General features: G+C 42.9%; 1 protein-coding gene across 5 annotated transcripts in view; it reads left to right on the plus strand.

The window, feature by feature from the left end:
• mfsd13a (major facilitator superfamily domain containing 13A) overlaps positions 1–15,862 on the plus strand; it is a 112,954-nt gene that overhangs the window by 88,074 nt on the left and 9,018 nt on the right. For all 5 annotated transcript variants that reach the window (XM_068053052.1, XM_068053053.1, XM_068053051.1 and 2 more), the window contains 3 exons: positions 2,469–2,548; positions 9,541–9,990; positions 13,976–14,087. In XM_068053052.1, the coding sequence (XP_067909153.1) occupies positions 2,469–2,548; positions 9,541–9,990; positions 13,976–14,087 (642 nt within the window). The remainder of the gene's footprint in view (positions 1–2,468; positions 2,549–9,540; positions 9,991–13,975; positions 14,088–15,862) is intronic.

Raw genomic sequence — 15,862 nt, forward strand, 5'->3', positions numbered from 1 at the left:
GGCGGTAGGTGGTAATCAGTAGGAGGTTACCTTGCCCATGTTTGACCTGATGCCATGAGACTTCATGGGGTCTGGAGTCGATGTTGAGGACTCCCAGGGCAACTCCCTCCCTCCTTTTGATCACTCTTCCCCTACCTCTGGTGGGTCTGTCCTGCCGGTGGGACAGGACATACCCAGGGATCGTGATTGTAGTGTCTGGGACGTTGTCTGTGAAGTATGATTCCGTGAGTATGACTATGTCAGGCTGTTGCTTGACTAGTCTGTGGGACAGCTCTCCAACTTTGGCACAAGCCCCCAGATGTTAGTAAGGAGGACTTTGCAGGGTCGACAGGGCTGGGTTTGCCGTTGTCGTTTCCGGTGCCTGGGTCGATGCTGGGTGGTCAGTCCGGTTTCATTCCTCTTTATTAACTTTGTAGCGGTTAGGTACAACTGAGTGGCTTGCTGGGCCATTTGGGCTTACCGTCACCAGCAGAGATCATGTTTGGCAGACAGGTGAGAAAGATTCTGCCAAGCCATCATCTGTCCAAATTCTCTGAGATGCAGGAGACAGTGTTCGAAAAACAAGGGAGAGTGAAGATGGTGCATGACTGACATACATGGGCGGAACTACCTCAACTACATGTAGAACAAAAGGTCAGTATCATATGCCCCACAATGAGAACATGCTTACCCACAGAGCTATCCTAAGTATGCAGTGAGCCTAGGTCTTACAAGGTTACATCATCTAATGGAGCAGTGTCGAGGAGGAACTGAAGCCAATTAAGAGAAGCGTGCAATACTCCAATTGCGCACAAAGAACTCAAAAGAACACACTCCGATGAGGATGTGACAGAACAACGGGACAGCAACCAACACATTGGCTGTTCTTGGCTTGCATATGTGTTGCCAAAGGGTTATACCATAACAAGGTCTGGAAGAGTTATCAAACCACCAAAACGATTTATGGACTCTTAAGCCTCTGCACTCGTAAATTTCACAATCCCTATCCTTGATACTTGCAAATTTTATAATCTCTATCCTAACTCTACTTATTTTGATATTATCCATTTTTATATGTTTTTACTTACAGCCTGTAAGACTTTTTTTCTTTGGAAAGAAAGGGGTATGTTGTATGACCGCTTCAAGAGTAATGTTCCTTGAGGAGCTCCGTATACTAATGATCTAAGCACTATGTGACTAGAAGCCATAGTCACACTGCACTGGAACACCCTAAACAAAGGTTCTGTGTATAGTTTGCTCTATATTGTATTACTAGTTTCGCTGTTAATAAACCCTATGGAGATCTTCAAGGAACTGGAATCCACGTACCTCATTTTGTTGCTTAAAGTAACACAAAGAAACTCATGACACCTGCCCAACGGCACTGTAGAAATACCTTCACCGCAAGGACTGCAGCGGTTAAGCAGGCGGCTTACTATCATCACCTTGAGGGTAATTAGGGATGGGCAATAAATGCTGGACTTGCCAGCGATGGCTACATCCTATGAATGAATACAAAAAGAACTCAATTTTCAAAACTTCTTAAATCTCCCCTTAATCTTTTCTGTTCTAAAGAAAACAATCCTGACTTCTCTAATCTCGCCGTATAACTGAAGTCCCTAATATCTGGTAGTATTGTGGTAAATCTCCTCTGCATCATCTTCAAGGGCTTGACATTTTTTCTGAACTTTTTTGTGCCCAGAATTGGACACGCTACGTTTACTGAAGTCTAACCAATGATTTTTAAAGATTTAGCATAACTTCTTTGCTTTTGTACTCTGCCTTTATTTGTGAAGCTAAGGATCCCATACGTTCTTTAACACTTTTATCCAACTTGTCCTATAATCAACTATTTGTGTACCTGAACTTCCCAGGTTTCTCCGTTCCTACATCCCCATTTAAAATTGTACTAGTTAGTTTATGTTGTCTGTCCCCATTCTTGCTACTTGAATGAATCACTTCACTCTTCTCTGCATTAAATTTCATCTGCCATGTGTCTGTCCATTTCACCAGTCTCTCCATGTCCTCATGAAATCTGCTAATTTCCTTGTTGTTCATTACATTTTCAAGAAATTCTAGCTCCTGTAGCCAAATTCAGGATATTGATGTATATTGGAAGCTCATCTGTAATGCACTCCTTGTGAATGTCTAGAACAAATCAATAACTTCAGCTATCTTTGTTTTTGTCAGCATTGTCCTTGAATGACTTTTGAGGAAACATGCAAGTCAGAAAAAAGAATGAAATAAGGAAACAATGTTGTGGATAACTTAACTATGGCAAATCATCTAAGTAATGTTTCAACTGTTTGCATGGAACAGTAAATATTGAGGGTATTTTGCAGATTAACCGTCACTTGTCAGGATACTTTCAGGTTCCAAAGGCTACTAATGAGTTTACTTACTTGGTTGACCCCCTTCAGTATTATATCTAGGTGCTGCTGCTTACTCATTTTCTTCTGTTTTAATCTGCTTTTCTTTTTTACTTTCAGACCATTTTTCTCTTATGGAACAGTCTTAATGATCCATTGTTTGGGTGGCTCAGTGATCGCTCATTTCTGAGCACACAGCAGTAAGTAATAATTGGCATTCTGTTCAATGGAGAAACTGTGTAAATTTTTATATGTTCTAAGCTAGATGGATTACAGCAAAATGCTTGAGCTTATTTTACACTGTGCCTGATATGAAAGTGTTGCTTTGAGCTCTTAGTGCTATGGTACAATGGCTACGCGCTATTAAGCATCTAGTATCCACACACCAAGTAACAAACTAAATGAAAAATACAAGCTGCTGTTTCAAGTAAAATCTATGTAAGTTATTTAATGGACTCCTGTAAAATCACTTTCAGTATGTGTATTTGCTTGTGCTTTCATGCATGCCAAGTGCATATATATCGTTAGAACAAATCTCATGAATTCCATCCTTTGTTCATTTATGTATGTTTGATCAGCATTAATGTGTGCAAATTAAAAAAAAAAGTTGGCTTTTTGTACTTTCCAGTGGCCTTGTTTATTTTAAGCCGCTGAGCTATTTTGGCACTGTTCTTCCAGCCCGAGTACATTTTTTAATGCTTTATCGCCATAAATGGTTGAGTGCATTTAGCATACTATGTTCCTACTTTATTCATAATTTAGTTTACATTGTAGATTGGTCTGTAGTAGTAGCTCGGAATTGCAGTTTCCTTTGGGCATAACCTAGATTCTTCTAGCCTTTGTTTAAATTGTTATTGAATTTTCAGCCTCTGCTGATGGCTCAGCTGGTTTTCATAGTAGTTTATAGTCCAGGAAAGTCTAAGCACTTCACCAGCATGAAAGCGTATTTGGGAGTGACGGGTGAGAGGAAAGAGGAAGAAATTAAAATTCAGCCCATGTCCTTTTACACATAGCCTAATGACTCTATGAAGAATACTGTTGAGCTGAAGAGGGAGAATTAATAGTACACAAGATTAGAAATATGCAAGTTACAGGAAAGAAATTCAGTGCAAAACAGATTAAAACTTCTGTTTAAATAGGCAGGTAGGAAGCATAGTGAAAAATGAGAGCGGGTAAGAAAAACAGCAGCAGCTGGAAGATTTTCTGTGTTTCTTGTTGAGTGAATGTGCTTGTAGCTTTTTAAAGTTGTTTCATTTAACACTGACAGAATGCTGAACTCACAATTATGACAAGCTGCCAAATGTAATTAAAACCAAGTGTTTGTACTCATGTCCACTGTGCCACAGAGCGAAAGGCATATAGCCTTACGTACAGTTTCTCCACTTGCCCAACCCCCACCCTATCTGGTCTTGGCCTTGCTGCTAGGCTTGGAAATGTCATAAGATGGGAAATCTGAGAGTTGGCTATCCCCTGTCGACACTCCTAATTTAAAGCTTGATAACTGAGTCCTGGCAAATATCAGCACTCTGCTCTCTCGACCAGGGAATGATTTGTGGCCTGGTGTGGCAGGGGAGTGGCAAGCTTGGAGACAAATGCAGCCTGGTCCTACAGTGGTACAGTAATAAACACAGAAGGTCGTTATGTTTGTCATCCTCTGTAAAGGAAAGAAGGACTGACTGAATTAATGCAACTCTTTTTCAAGTTTCCAGTTGAGGGGTAAAAGTGAATTGAAATGGTTTTGAGCATGCATTGTTTTTAACAACTGGGTTTTCATTTGCTTGTAAACCAAGCTTTTAACAATGTTTTTTCCTCCATCACTTTCGAATTATAAAAATGTAGTCATAGAAATCAGAAACATAGAAATTTACAGCACGGAAGGAGGCCGCTTGGTCCATCGTGTCAGTACTGACCGACAAATGGCCATCCAGCCTAATCCCACTTTCCAGCTCTTGGTCCGTAGTCTTGTAGCTTACGGCACTTCAAGTGCACATCCAAGTACTTTTTAAATATTATGAGGGTTTCTGCCTCTACCACCCTTTCAGGCAGTGAGTTCCAGATCCCCACCATCCTCTGGGTGGAAAACATTTTCCCTCAAATCCCCTCTAAACCTCCTACCTCTTACCCTAAATCTATGCCCCCTGCTTATGGACCTCTCAACCAAGGGGCACTGGGCCTTCCTATCCATTCTGTCTAGACGCCTCAATTTTATACACTTCAACTAGGTCACCCCTCAGCCTCTTCTGTTCCAAAAAAGCCCAAACACAGCCTCTCCAATCTTTCCTTGTTACTAAAATTCTCCAGTCTAGGCAACATCCTTGTAAATCTCCTCTGTACCCCCTCTAGAGCAATCACCTCTTTCCTGGTGTGTGCTGACGAGAACTGCACGCAGTACTCCAGCTGTGGCCTAACTAGTGTTTTTTATACAGCATAATCTCCCAGCTCTTTATATTCTATGCCTCAGCTAATAAAGGTGAATATCCCATAAACCTTCTTGATGACCTTATCGACCTGTCCAGCCACCTTCAGGGATCTGTGGACCTGCACTCCAAGGTTCCTCTCTACTTTTCAGAATCCTACCATTTATTGTGTATTCCCTTGCCTTGTTAGCCTTCCCCAAATGCATTACCTCACACTTCTCTGGATTGATCTCTTTTGCCACTGTTCTGCCCATCTGACTAGTCCATTGATAACTTCCTGCAGTCTACAGCTTTCTTCTTCATTACGGTCAATTTTAGTATTGTCTGCTAACTTCTGAATTGTACTCCCTACATTCAAGTACAAATCATTGATTATATACCACAAAAAAGCAAGGGATCCAGTATTGAGCCCCATAGAACCCTACAGGAAACAGTCTTCTAGTCACAAAAACACCCACTGACCATTACCCTTTGCTTCCTTCCTCTGATCCAATTTTGGATCCAGCTTGCTAAGTTCCCCTGGATCCTATGGGCTTTTATTTTCCTGACCAGTCTGCCACGTGGGACCTTGGCAAAAGCCTTGCTAAAATCCATATAGATTAATCAAATGCATTGCCCTCATTGACCCTCCATGTTGCCTCCTCAAAAAATTCAATCATGTTAGTCAGACATGACCTTCCTTTAACAAAGCAGTGCTGGCTGTCTTTGAACTGTGCCTTTCAAAATGAAGATTTACCCTGTCCCTCAGAATTACTTCCAATAATTTTCCCACCACCAAGGTTAGGCTGACTGACCTGTAATTATGCTATCTATCCCTTTCTCCCTTTTTAAACAATGGTACAATGTTAGCTGTTCTCCAGTCCTCTAGCACTATGCCTACAGCCAAAAAGGATTGGAAAATGATGGTCAAAGCCTCTGCTTTTTCTTCTCTTGCTTCCTTTAACAGCCTAACATACATTTTTTTTTTTAATTCATTCATGTGATGTATGCGTCACTGGCCAGGCCAGCATTTATTGCCCAACCCTAATTGCCCTTGAGAAGGTGGTGGTGAGCTGCCTTCTTGAACCGCTGCAGTCCATTTGGGGTAGGTATAACTACAGTGCTGTTAGGAAGGGAGTTCCAGGATTTTGACCCAGTGACAGTGAAGGAACGGCGATATAGTTTCAAGTCAGGATGGTGTGTGACTTGGAGGGGAACTTGCAGGTGGTGGTGTTCCCATGCATTTGCTGCTCTTGTCCTTCTAGTTGGTAGAGGTCGTGGGTTTGGAAGGTGATGTCGAAGGAGCCTTGGTGCATTGCTGCAGTGCATCTTGTAGATGGTACACACTGCTGCCACTGTGCGTCGGTGGTGGAGGGAGTGACTGTTTGTAGATGGGGTGCCAATCAAGCAGGCTGCTTTGCCCTGGATGGTGTCGAGCTTCTTGAATGTTGTTGGAGCTGCAGCCATCCAGGCAAGTGGAGAGTATTCCATCACACTCCTGACTTGTGCCTTGCAGATGATGGACAGGCTTTGGGGAGTCAGGAGGTGAGTTACTCGCCTCAGGATTCCTAGCCTCTGACCTGCTCTTGTAGCCACGGTATTTATGTGGCTATTCCAGTTCAGTTTCTGGTCAATGGTAATCCCTAGGATGTTGATAGTGAGGATTCAGCGATGGTAATGCCATTGAATGTCAAGGGGAGATGGTTAGATTCTCTCTTGTTGGAGATGGTCATTGCCTGGCACTTGTGTGGCGCGAATGTTACTTGCCACTTATCAGCCCAAGCCTGGATATTGTCCAGGTCTTGCTGCATTTCTACATGGACTGCTTCAGTATTTGAGGAGTCACGAATGGTGCTGCACATTGTGCAATCATCAGCGAACATCCCCACTTCTGACCTTATGATTGAAGGAAGGTCATTGATGAAGCAGCTGAAGATGGTTAGGCCTAGGACTCTACCCTGAGGAACTCTTGCAGTGATGTCCTGGAGCTCAGATGATTGACCTCCAACAACCACAACCATCTTCCTTTGCGCTAGGTATGACTCCAGCCAGCGGAGGGATTTTCCCCGATTCCAATTGACCTCCGTTTTGCTCGGGTTCTTTGATGCCATACTCGGTCAAATGCTGCCTTGATGTCAACGGCAGTCACTCTCCCCTCACCTCTTGAGTTCAGCTCTTTTGTCCATGTTTGAACCAAGGCTGTAATGAGGTCAGGAGCTGAGTGGCCCTGGTGGAATCCAAACTGAGCGTCACTGAGCAGGTTATTGCTAAGCAAGTGCAGCTTGATGGCACTGTTGATGACACCTTCCATCACTTTACTGATGATTGAGAGTAGGCTGATGTGGCGGTAATTGGCCGGGTTGGATTTGTCCTGCTTTTTGTGTATAGGACATACCTGGGCAATTTTCCACATTGCAGGGTAGATGCCAGTGTTGTAGCTGTATTGGAATAGCTTGGCTAGGGGCGTGGCAAGTTCTGGAGCACAGGTCTTCAGTACTATTGCCGGAATATTGTCAGGGCCCATAGCATTTGCAGTATCCAGTGCCTTCAGTCGTTTCTTTATCACGCCGAATGAATCGAATTGGTTGAAGTCTGGCATCTGCGATGCTGGGGACTTCCGCAGGAGGCCGAGATGGATCATCAACTCGACACTTCTGGCTGAAGATTGTTGCAAATGCTTCAGCCTTATCTTTCACACTAATGTGCTGGGCTCCCCCATCATTGAGGATGGTGGAGCCACCTCCTCCAGTTAGTTGTTTAATTGTCCTCCACCATTCACGGCTGGACGTGGCAGGCCTGCAGAACTTAGATCTGATCCGTTGGTTATGGGATCGCTTAGCTCTGTCTATCGCATGCTGCTTACGCAGTTTGGCATGCAAGTAGTCCTCTGCTGTAGCTTCACCAGGTTGACACCTCATTTTGAGGTATGCCTTGTGCTGCTCCCGGCATGCCCTCCTGCACTCTTCATTGAACCAGGGTTGGTCTCCTGGCTGATGTTAATGGTAGAGTGGGGGATATGCCAGGCCATGAGGTTACAGATTGTGGTTGATTACAATTCTGCTGCTGCTGATGGCCCATAGCGCCTCATGAATACCCAGTTTCGCATTGCTAGATCTGTTCGAAATCTATCCCATTTAGCATGATGATAGTGCCACACAACACGATGGACGGTATCCTCAATGTGAAGGCGGGATTTCGTCTCCACAAGGACTGTGCGGTGGTCACTCCTACCAATACTGTCATGGACAGAAGCATCTGCGGCAGGCAGATTGGTGAGGACGAGGTCAAGTATGTTTTTCCCTCGTGTTGGTTCGCCCACCACCTGCCGCAGACCCAGTCTAGCAGCTATGTCCTTTAGGGCTCGGTCAGTAGTGGTGCTACCGAGCCACTCTTTGTGATGGACATTGACGCCCCCCCCACCCAGAGTACATTTTGTGCCCTTGCCACCCTCAGTGCTTCCTCCAAGTGGTCTTCAACATTGAGGAGTACTGAGTTATCAGCTGAGGGAGGGCGGTAGGTGGTAATCAGCAAGAGGTTACCTTGCCCATGTTTGACCTGATGCCATGAGACTACATGGGGTCTGGAGTCGATGTTGAGGACTCCCAGGGCAACTCCCTCCCTACTGTATACCACTGTACCACCACCTCTGGTGGGTCTGTCCTGCCGGTGGGACAGGACATACCCGGGGATGGTGATGGCAGTGTCTGGGACATTGTCTGAAAGGTATGATTCCGTGAGTATGACTATGTCAGGCTGTTGCTTGACTAATCTGTGGGACAGCTTTCCCAACTTTGGCACAAGCCCCCAGATGTTAGTAAGGAGGACTTTGCAGGGTCGACAGGGCTGGGTTTGCCATTGTCGTTTCCGGTGCCTAGGTCGATGCCGGGTGGTCCGTCCGGTTTCATTCCTTTTTATTGACTTCGTAGCGGTTAGGTCCAACTGAGTGGCATGCTAGGCCATTTCAGAGGGCATGTAAGAGTCAACCACATTGCTGTGGGTCTGGAGTCGCATGTTGGCCAGACCAGGTAAGGACGGCAGATTTCCTTCCCTGGAGGACATTAGTGAACCAGATGGGTTTTTACAAAAAAACCCACTGTGGTGGGATTCGAACCCATGTCTCCAGAGAAATACCCTGTGTCTCCGGGCTACTAGTCCAGTGATAATACCACTAAGCCACCACCTACCCGATTTTGTCTGGGCTTGGAGATTTATCTGCTTTCAAAGATGTTAAACCCCTTAATACTTCCTCTCTGTTAATAAATTTGTTCAATAATTCTGGGAACCTTTTTTAATATAAGCAGCTTAAATTCTCTGGAGAGTAAAATTGTCCACTGTGTTAAAATAATTGCATAATTTCTCCTCTTTGTATGTGTGTCTCTCTGTTTCAATGTCTTTGTATGAGTATATCAGGTTCCAACTTGATTTGGCACCTGTTAACATGGTTAGCAAGGACCAATCAAATTGAAGAATTATATTCCATGCTAAACGCAAAGTAGTGTTTACATTTCTATGACAATTTAAAGTTAAAGTAATCCAACATTTTAACTATTTTAAGTTCTCGATGAAATTGTCAGCATGAAGGTATGGATCTGGTCAAACATTGAATTAATGTACAAGCCCTGGACCCTCCGACATGCCTAGTCAGTAACATCCTCGGCAAAGACCGACTTAATGGTTTTAATTGCAGGCCATGCAGTAACCACATGGAAGGTCAACTAGTGTTAGTAATATGACTGTATAGTTTGGCACAGCATGTACTAGTATTTAATGAATCTAATGTTAATATTTTCTTACAGGTCAGGTACTGTAATATCTGCTCCAGAAGTAGTGCTGAAGCGACTGAATACATTGATGCGAAATGGTCCTCTGTTTGCTTTGTCATTCCTCTCTTTTTGGGTGGTTTGGGCCAGCCCAGGAATACAATTTCTCATCTGCCTTTGTCTCTATGATGGATTCCTCACGCTGGTGGACCTTAATCATAATGCTTTACTGGCAGACCTGGCAGTATCGGAGAAGGACAGGACTAGATTGAATTTTTATTGTTCACTTTTCAGTGCACTTGGCTCCTTGTCTGTGTTTATGTCTTATGCAGTCTGGAACAAGGAAAACTTTCTCTCATTTAGACTCTTCTGTGTAGCAATGGCTGCCTTTTCGACGCTAGGTTTTAGTATATGCACCTGGCTTCTCAGACAACGATTTCAGTTGGAGGTCCAAGTCAAATATGAGGGGAGTTCCATGCTAAATGAGTGAGTATTTATTTCTTCTCAATTTTTTCCACTTGTCCACACAGACTCCTCTCTCTGTGTCAAGGGTTCCGATGACTTGTTCTATATTGCTGAATGGTCTGTACTTTGCCTTGAATGGCTTTCAATACCAAGTTCCTTTTCTCTCTCGATCAAAATAAGAATATGGGTGATTTGCTACATGACCATAAAGCTCTGCATTAGTATCCCACCTGATGCATGTTCAAGTGTGCATTGCAATAAGCTACTGAGCTAACTCATGTAATTATATCAGATGGGTACTTTAAAAGACAATATAGAGCAGCAAAGGGCTTCAGGGGCCTCTTTCCACGCTATGAAAATATGTGTAGAGTATTGGCTAATTTTGTTTTTAGTGTGTGTTGAAAAGATTGCCTGCTCCATGTCTGTAAAATATTTTGAGTGCAAGTACAATTTATATAGAGTTCTTAATGGTCAATAGAACTTTAATGTCAGTTTATGCTGGATTTCTGAATTCCTCTGTAAATGCGAGTGGTTTATATTTAGTTCAGGTTTTCCTAATTATATGCAGGAAATGTGATTATAAACATGTTTAACCGTTAGACTTGTATGATCGGGGGGTGTTCTCAGCTCGCTAACTGCATTAGGCACCCATCTTCGAAGACAAAAAAACAATCTGGTTTGCCCTTTCTAGCGTGTGCGCTCATGCATACTTCCTTTTGCCATTCATAAACACATTGATATTTCGTGCTTGATGTAATCCAGATAAGATTTCAGACATTAAAAGCACCTTCAAAATGTCATTTATTTTATTTCTTTAGTTATTTTATATCTAATGAATAGAAAACCTATAATGGAAACCTTGTCTCTTTTTTGAGGGATTCATATTCCTACCAATTACTTTGCTGAACCCCAGTACTTGCCACATATGCTGGGAGTATGATCGTATGTTTAGTTTAGTTTAGTTTAGAGATACAGCACTGAAAACAGGCCCTTCGGCCCACCGAGTCTGTGCCGACCATCAACCGCCCATTTATACTAATCCTACACTAATTCCATATTCGGACCACATCCCCACTTGTCCCTATATTTCCTTACCACCTACCTATACTAGGGGCAATTTATAATGGCCAATTTACCTACCAACCTGCAAGTCTTTTGGCTTGTGGGAGGAAACCGGAGCACCCGGAGGAAACCCACGCAGACACAGGGAGAACTTGCAAACTCCACACAGGCACTACCCAGAATTGAACCCGGGTCGCTGGAGCTGTGAGGCTACAGTGCTAACCACTGCGCCACTGTGCCGTTACTGGATTAGTAACCTAGAGGCATGGACTAACACAAGAAATAGGAGCAGGAGTAGACCATATGGCCCATCAAGCTGGCTCCACCATTCAAAATGATCGTGGCTGATCTTGGGATTCAACTCCACTTTCCCGCCTGCTCGCCATATCCCTTGATTCCCTGAGAAACCAAAAAAACTGTCTATCCCAGCCTTCAATGTATTCAACGATGAAGCATTCACAACCCTCTGGGTAGAGAATTCCAAAGATTCACAACCCTTTGAGTGAAGTAATTTCTCCTCATCTCAGTCCAAATGATTGGCCCCTTATCCTGAGACTGTGTCCCCGTGTTTTAGTTTCCCCGACCAGCTGAAATAATCTGTGCCTACCCTATCCAGTCCGTTTAGAATCTTATATGTTTCAATGACATCACCTCTCGTTCTTCTAAACTCCAGAGAATACAGGCCCAATTTACTCAGCCCCTCATTGTTGAGCAACCCCCTCATCCCAGGGACCAATCTAGTGAACTTTCGCTGCAATGCCTCCAATGCAACTGTATCTTTTCTTAAATGTGGAGACTAAAACTGCACACAGTATTCCAGATGGAGTCTCACCAAAACCTTGTACAATTGTAGCAATGCTTCCTTATTCATGTACTTCAATTCCCTTGCAATAAAGGCCAACATGCCATTTGCCTTCCTAATTGCCTGTTGTACCTGCATGTTAACTTTCTGCATTCTTTGTACAAGCACACCCAAGTCTCTCTCTGAACATCGACACTTAAGTTGCACAGCTTTGAAAAATATTCTGCTTTTACAATACAACCAAAATCATAGCTAGCACATCCACTATCTCTGCAGCTATTGCTTTTAGAGCCCTAGGATGTAGGCCATGAGGTCCTGGAGGTTTGTTAGATTTTAGTCCCTTAAGTTTCTCCAATACTATGAAGTATTGAAGCCTCTTCAATCTACTTTCAATACTTGCAGACCATATTGCTCTGGCTGTAGTGGGAAGGGAGCGAAATCAAAGCAGCATCCATTTATTTTGGCATTACTCCTGATTGCTGAGCGTGTTAGTTAAATACTGGCTTAATCTTGCCAGCCTATGGTGGGAGAATAAATGTCCTTGGCATTTGTGTGTGGCTTGTGAGAGATCTCTAGTAGTATTGGGAGGTAATTTTTTTTCAAAAGAAAACCTGAACTGCTAATGGAGCATTATTTGAAAGTATTGCTGAACAAAGAGACATGGTGTCGAAGCTTTTTGTCTTACATTCATCAGGACAAAAGCAAGCGTGCCAAATTTCAAAGGGAGCAATAATTTATGCTGCATGAGAAAAGGGTGTTGATTGGTTGGCAAGTCAACTTTGATCGAGGGGTTGCTGTGAAGAATGCACCAGGGAACTGTGGCTCACTTACGCTTGCTAGAAGCTACATATATTCATGGACCTGTCCTCTGTAGGCAAAAGGAACGTGTTTTGTTCCTTTTTTGAATTAAATAAAAGTGTGGGAGCAATTGTTGCATTTTCCATGGCAATGCCTTGACCAATCGGCACCCTTTCCTCATGCAGTATAAATTGTTGCTCCTTTGGAAATTTGACATTCTTGTCTTGATGAGTGCAAGATGAAAAGTTGTCAGCATGTCTCTCTCTCTCCAGCAATACTCAAGTTCTGTACTACCAAGCGACTATTATGGAAAAGCTTGTGAATAATTGATTTATTCCTGAATGGAAGGGATAGGCACCAATCTATCAGACATTGGCTCATTGTGGTTAATACCTTGTGCTGGTTGCACAGTTCATATATGCCACAATTATTATATTGTATCTTTCTCTGTAACAGGAATATGCATTTTTTTGAGGGGGAAAACTTTCAGTGCAAGATACCTGAACCTTTTTAAGCCTTACATTTTCTAACTTGTGTATATTTTAAATTTATTGTAAATACTCCTATGAAAGTTGACATTTTGATTCTTCACCCTTGCAAGAGGCTTGCTTGGCTGACGACCGCTATTGGCCTTCTTGGCAAGTGGTTATGAAGGGAACAGTGCGGATTGACTTCCTTTCCAATCCTTGAATACACTGTCATCTCCCGAATCTGTGGCCTTTCTTGCAAGTCTCTGCTTGAATTTCTGCAATCAAGTTTTCACTCTGCCACAGTAATTAAATTACCTTCGTAAAAGTCACAATTGACATCCTTGATGACTGTGTCCCATGGTGCACCAGCTGTCTTAATGCTGTTCGAACTCATTACATCTTTTGATTGTTCAACCACACTGTCCACTTTGGTGAGACTGCCCTTGCTAGGTAATATTACTTTCTATTTGATCATAGCCAAAGGAGCTCCAGCGATGGCTTCTATTCCAGCCCCTTCCCATTGCCACTGGAATTCCCCCACCCCCGAGTATCTATCCTTGGTCCATTCTCCATGTCCATGTTTGTGGAAAGCATAGTAAAGGCTGAAACATGAAACAAATGCAATGATTGTTTTGTTGAAGTACAATAACCACGTTGAAAAATAGTACTGTAATTTTTCTCTTGATTCGTGCTCTCCCTCGGTTTCTTTTTGTAATGGTTTGTTCAAAATTCTTGAGCACTGCAAAGTTTCTGACTCTTAATGGAATTGGGAGGATAGAGGAATTGAGAGTTTTGGATATCCAGGATCTGTTCTGACATCAGATTAACTACTAAAGTGACTTTTTCTAATGCAGTTCTTCTGGATTCTGCACAGGTTATACGTTAATCAAGCGCCTCTTGCTCAGGAACTGACACTGGCAGAATACTTGAAACAGCTATCCAGGCATCGGAACTTTGCTTGGTTTGTGTCCATGAACCTGGTGCAGGTAAGTGCAACTGAACTTAGTTCCATGGGGTTCCTTTTGAGTTTCAATTTTTGGTTTTTAATATTTCCTAGTATTTCACGATGAAAGATTTGGCAGAGAAAGTCAGCTAATGATGTCTAAACGTGCAAGGATTACAGAATGACACCTCTGGTATTGCACAACAAAGCAACTTGTATTAACATAGTGCCTTTTTAACATAGTAAGACGTCCCAGGTGCTTCACAGAAGTGCAATAGCTTGGCTAAAGGTGGGTCTTGAGGGAGAGTGTGTTGTAGAGGTGCAGAGCTTTTTATTTAGAATTCCAGTCCTTGGGGCCTGGACAGCTGATTGAACAGCTGCCATAGTGGGGCAAGGGGAGGGGGCTGATGCACAAGAGGCCAGAGTTAGGGTGCAGAGAATTGTAGGACTGGAGGAGGTTTTAGAGACCGAGAAGGGCAAGGGCATGAAGAGACAGTAAGGAAGATGAAAATTTCATGTTTGAGGTATTGGCAGGGCTGTGGGCCAATGTAGATCAGCAAGCACGGGATGATGAATGAGCGGGATATGGTACGGGTTCGGATAAGTGCAGCAGAGTGTTGGATGGACTTCACTTTAGAGGGTGGATTATGGGAGGCCAGCCAGTCATGAATGAGAGTTTTGGTAGCAAAAGCCTGAGGCAGTTTGAGAGGTGGAAACCTTTGTGAATTGCTGAATGCCAGGAAATCTCTTGACATTTTGGACAATCATCTGTTGACTGATGCTCCACTGAGTCACCACTTAACATTAATAATTGGGGAGAGAAGAAATCTCAGCCTGAGGTGAGTTGTATGCAAATTTCTGCATTCTAGAAGTAAATCAAAACATACCAATCAACTTGTTTTGGTTAATGAGAAGTCAGCATTGTCTAGATGTTGTTGTGAAAGAAAATGCATTTTTCTGTTTGCATTTGACAAGTTCATTTTCATAGCTTCACTCTGTATCCAGCAATACCTGACCTGATGATGCAATCTTCAAGGTGAAAATAAGCAGTTCCTGAGACTTCCAAGCTACACTTATTTCACCCTGTCTTTGAAGATTCTATTGGGAGAATGTACTCCTGGATAGCATGAATTGGGAAAACTGTCTAATCAGTTACAGCAGTCTCAATTGTTGCAATACTCTGCAAGGCAAGGTGGAAAGATACTTGGGACTAAGAGGAAGAAGACAGCAAACTAGACAGTGGGGTAGATGCCAAGAGACATCTTGTGCTGGCTGTGGGGAAGATGGCAATGTTGTTTCTAAATATCCCAAGATATTAAATAAAAACAGAAAATTTAATTCTCAAGGGAAATTAGGGATGGGTAATAAATGCTGTCCAAGCCAGCAACACCCACATCCCATGAACGAGTAATAAAAAAAAAACTCAGAAGGTCTGCAGCAGTTTTGAAGAGAACTGGCAAACAGTCGTTGACCTGACATATTAACTCTGTGTATCTCTCCAAAGATGCTGAGTATTTCCTGCATTTTCTGTTTTTATTTCAGATTTCCGGCATCTGCAATATTTGAACCCAAGATATTAGTTTGGTTGCACTTGGTTGTTGGATTTTGGGAAATGGGCTTTTTTTGTCATGGTTCTCTTCAATCTATCAAATGAGAGATCTGGGTTACAATTCACAGAATTTGAGGTGTTCTAACAGGATTTCAGCCATGTGTAATACTTTTGATGCATTTCACACAAGAAAAATTCAAAACATAATGGAAAGCCTGAGTGAAAAGCCAGATACAAAATCATTCAACATACCTGGCATGTTGGAGGAT

Source organism: Heterodontus francisci, chromosome 20 (genome assembly GCF_036365525.1).
Source record: "Heterodontus francisci isolate sHetFra1 chromosome 20, sHetFra1.hap1, whole genome shotgun sequence".
NCBI lineage: Eukaryota > Metazoa > Chordata > Chondrichthyes > Heterodontiformes > Heterodontidae > Heterodontus > Heterodontus francisci.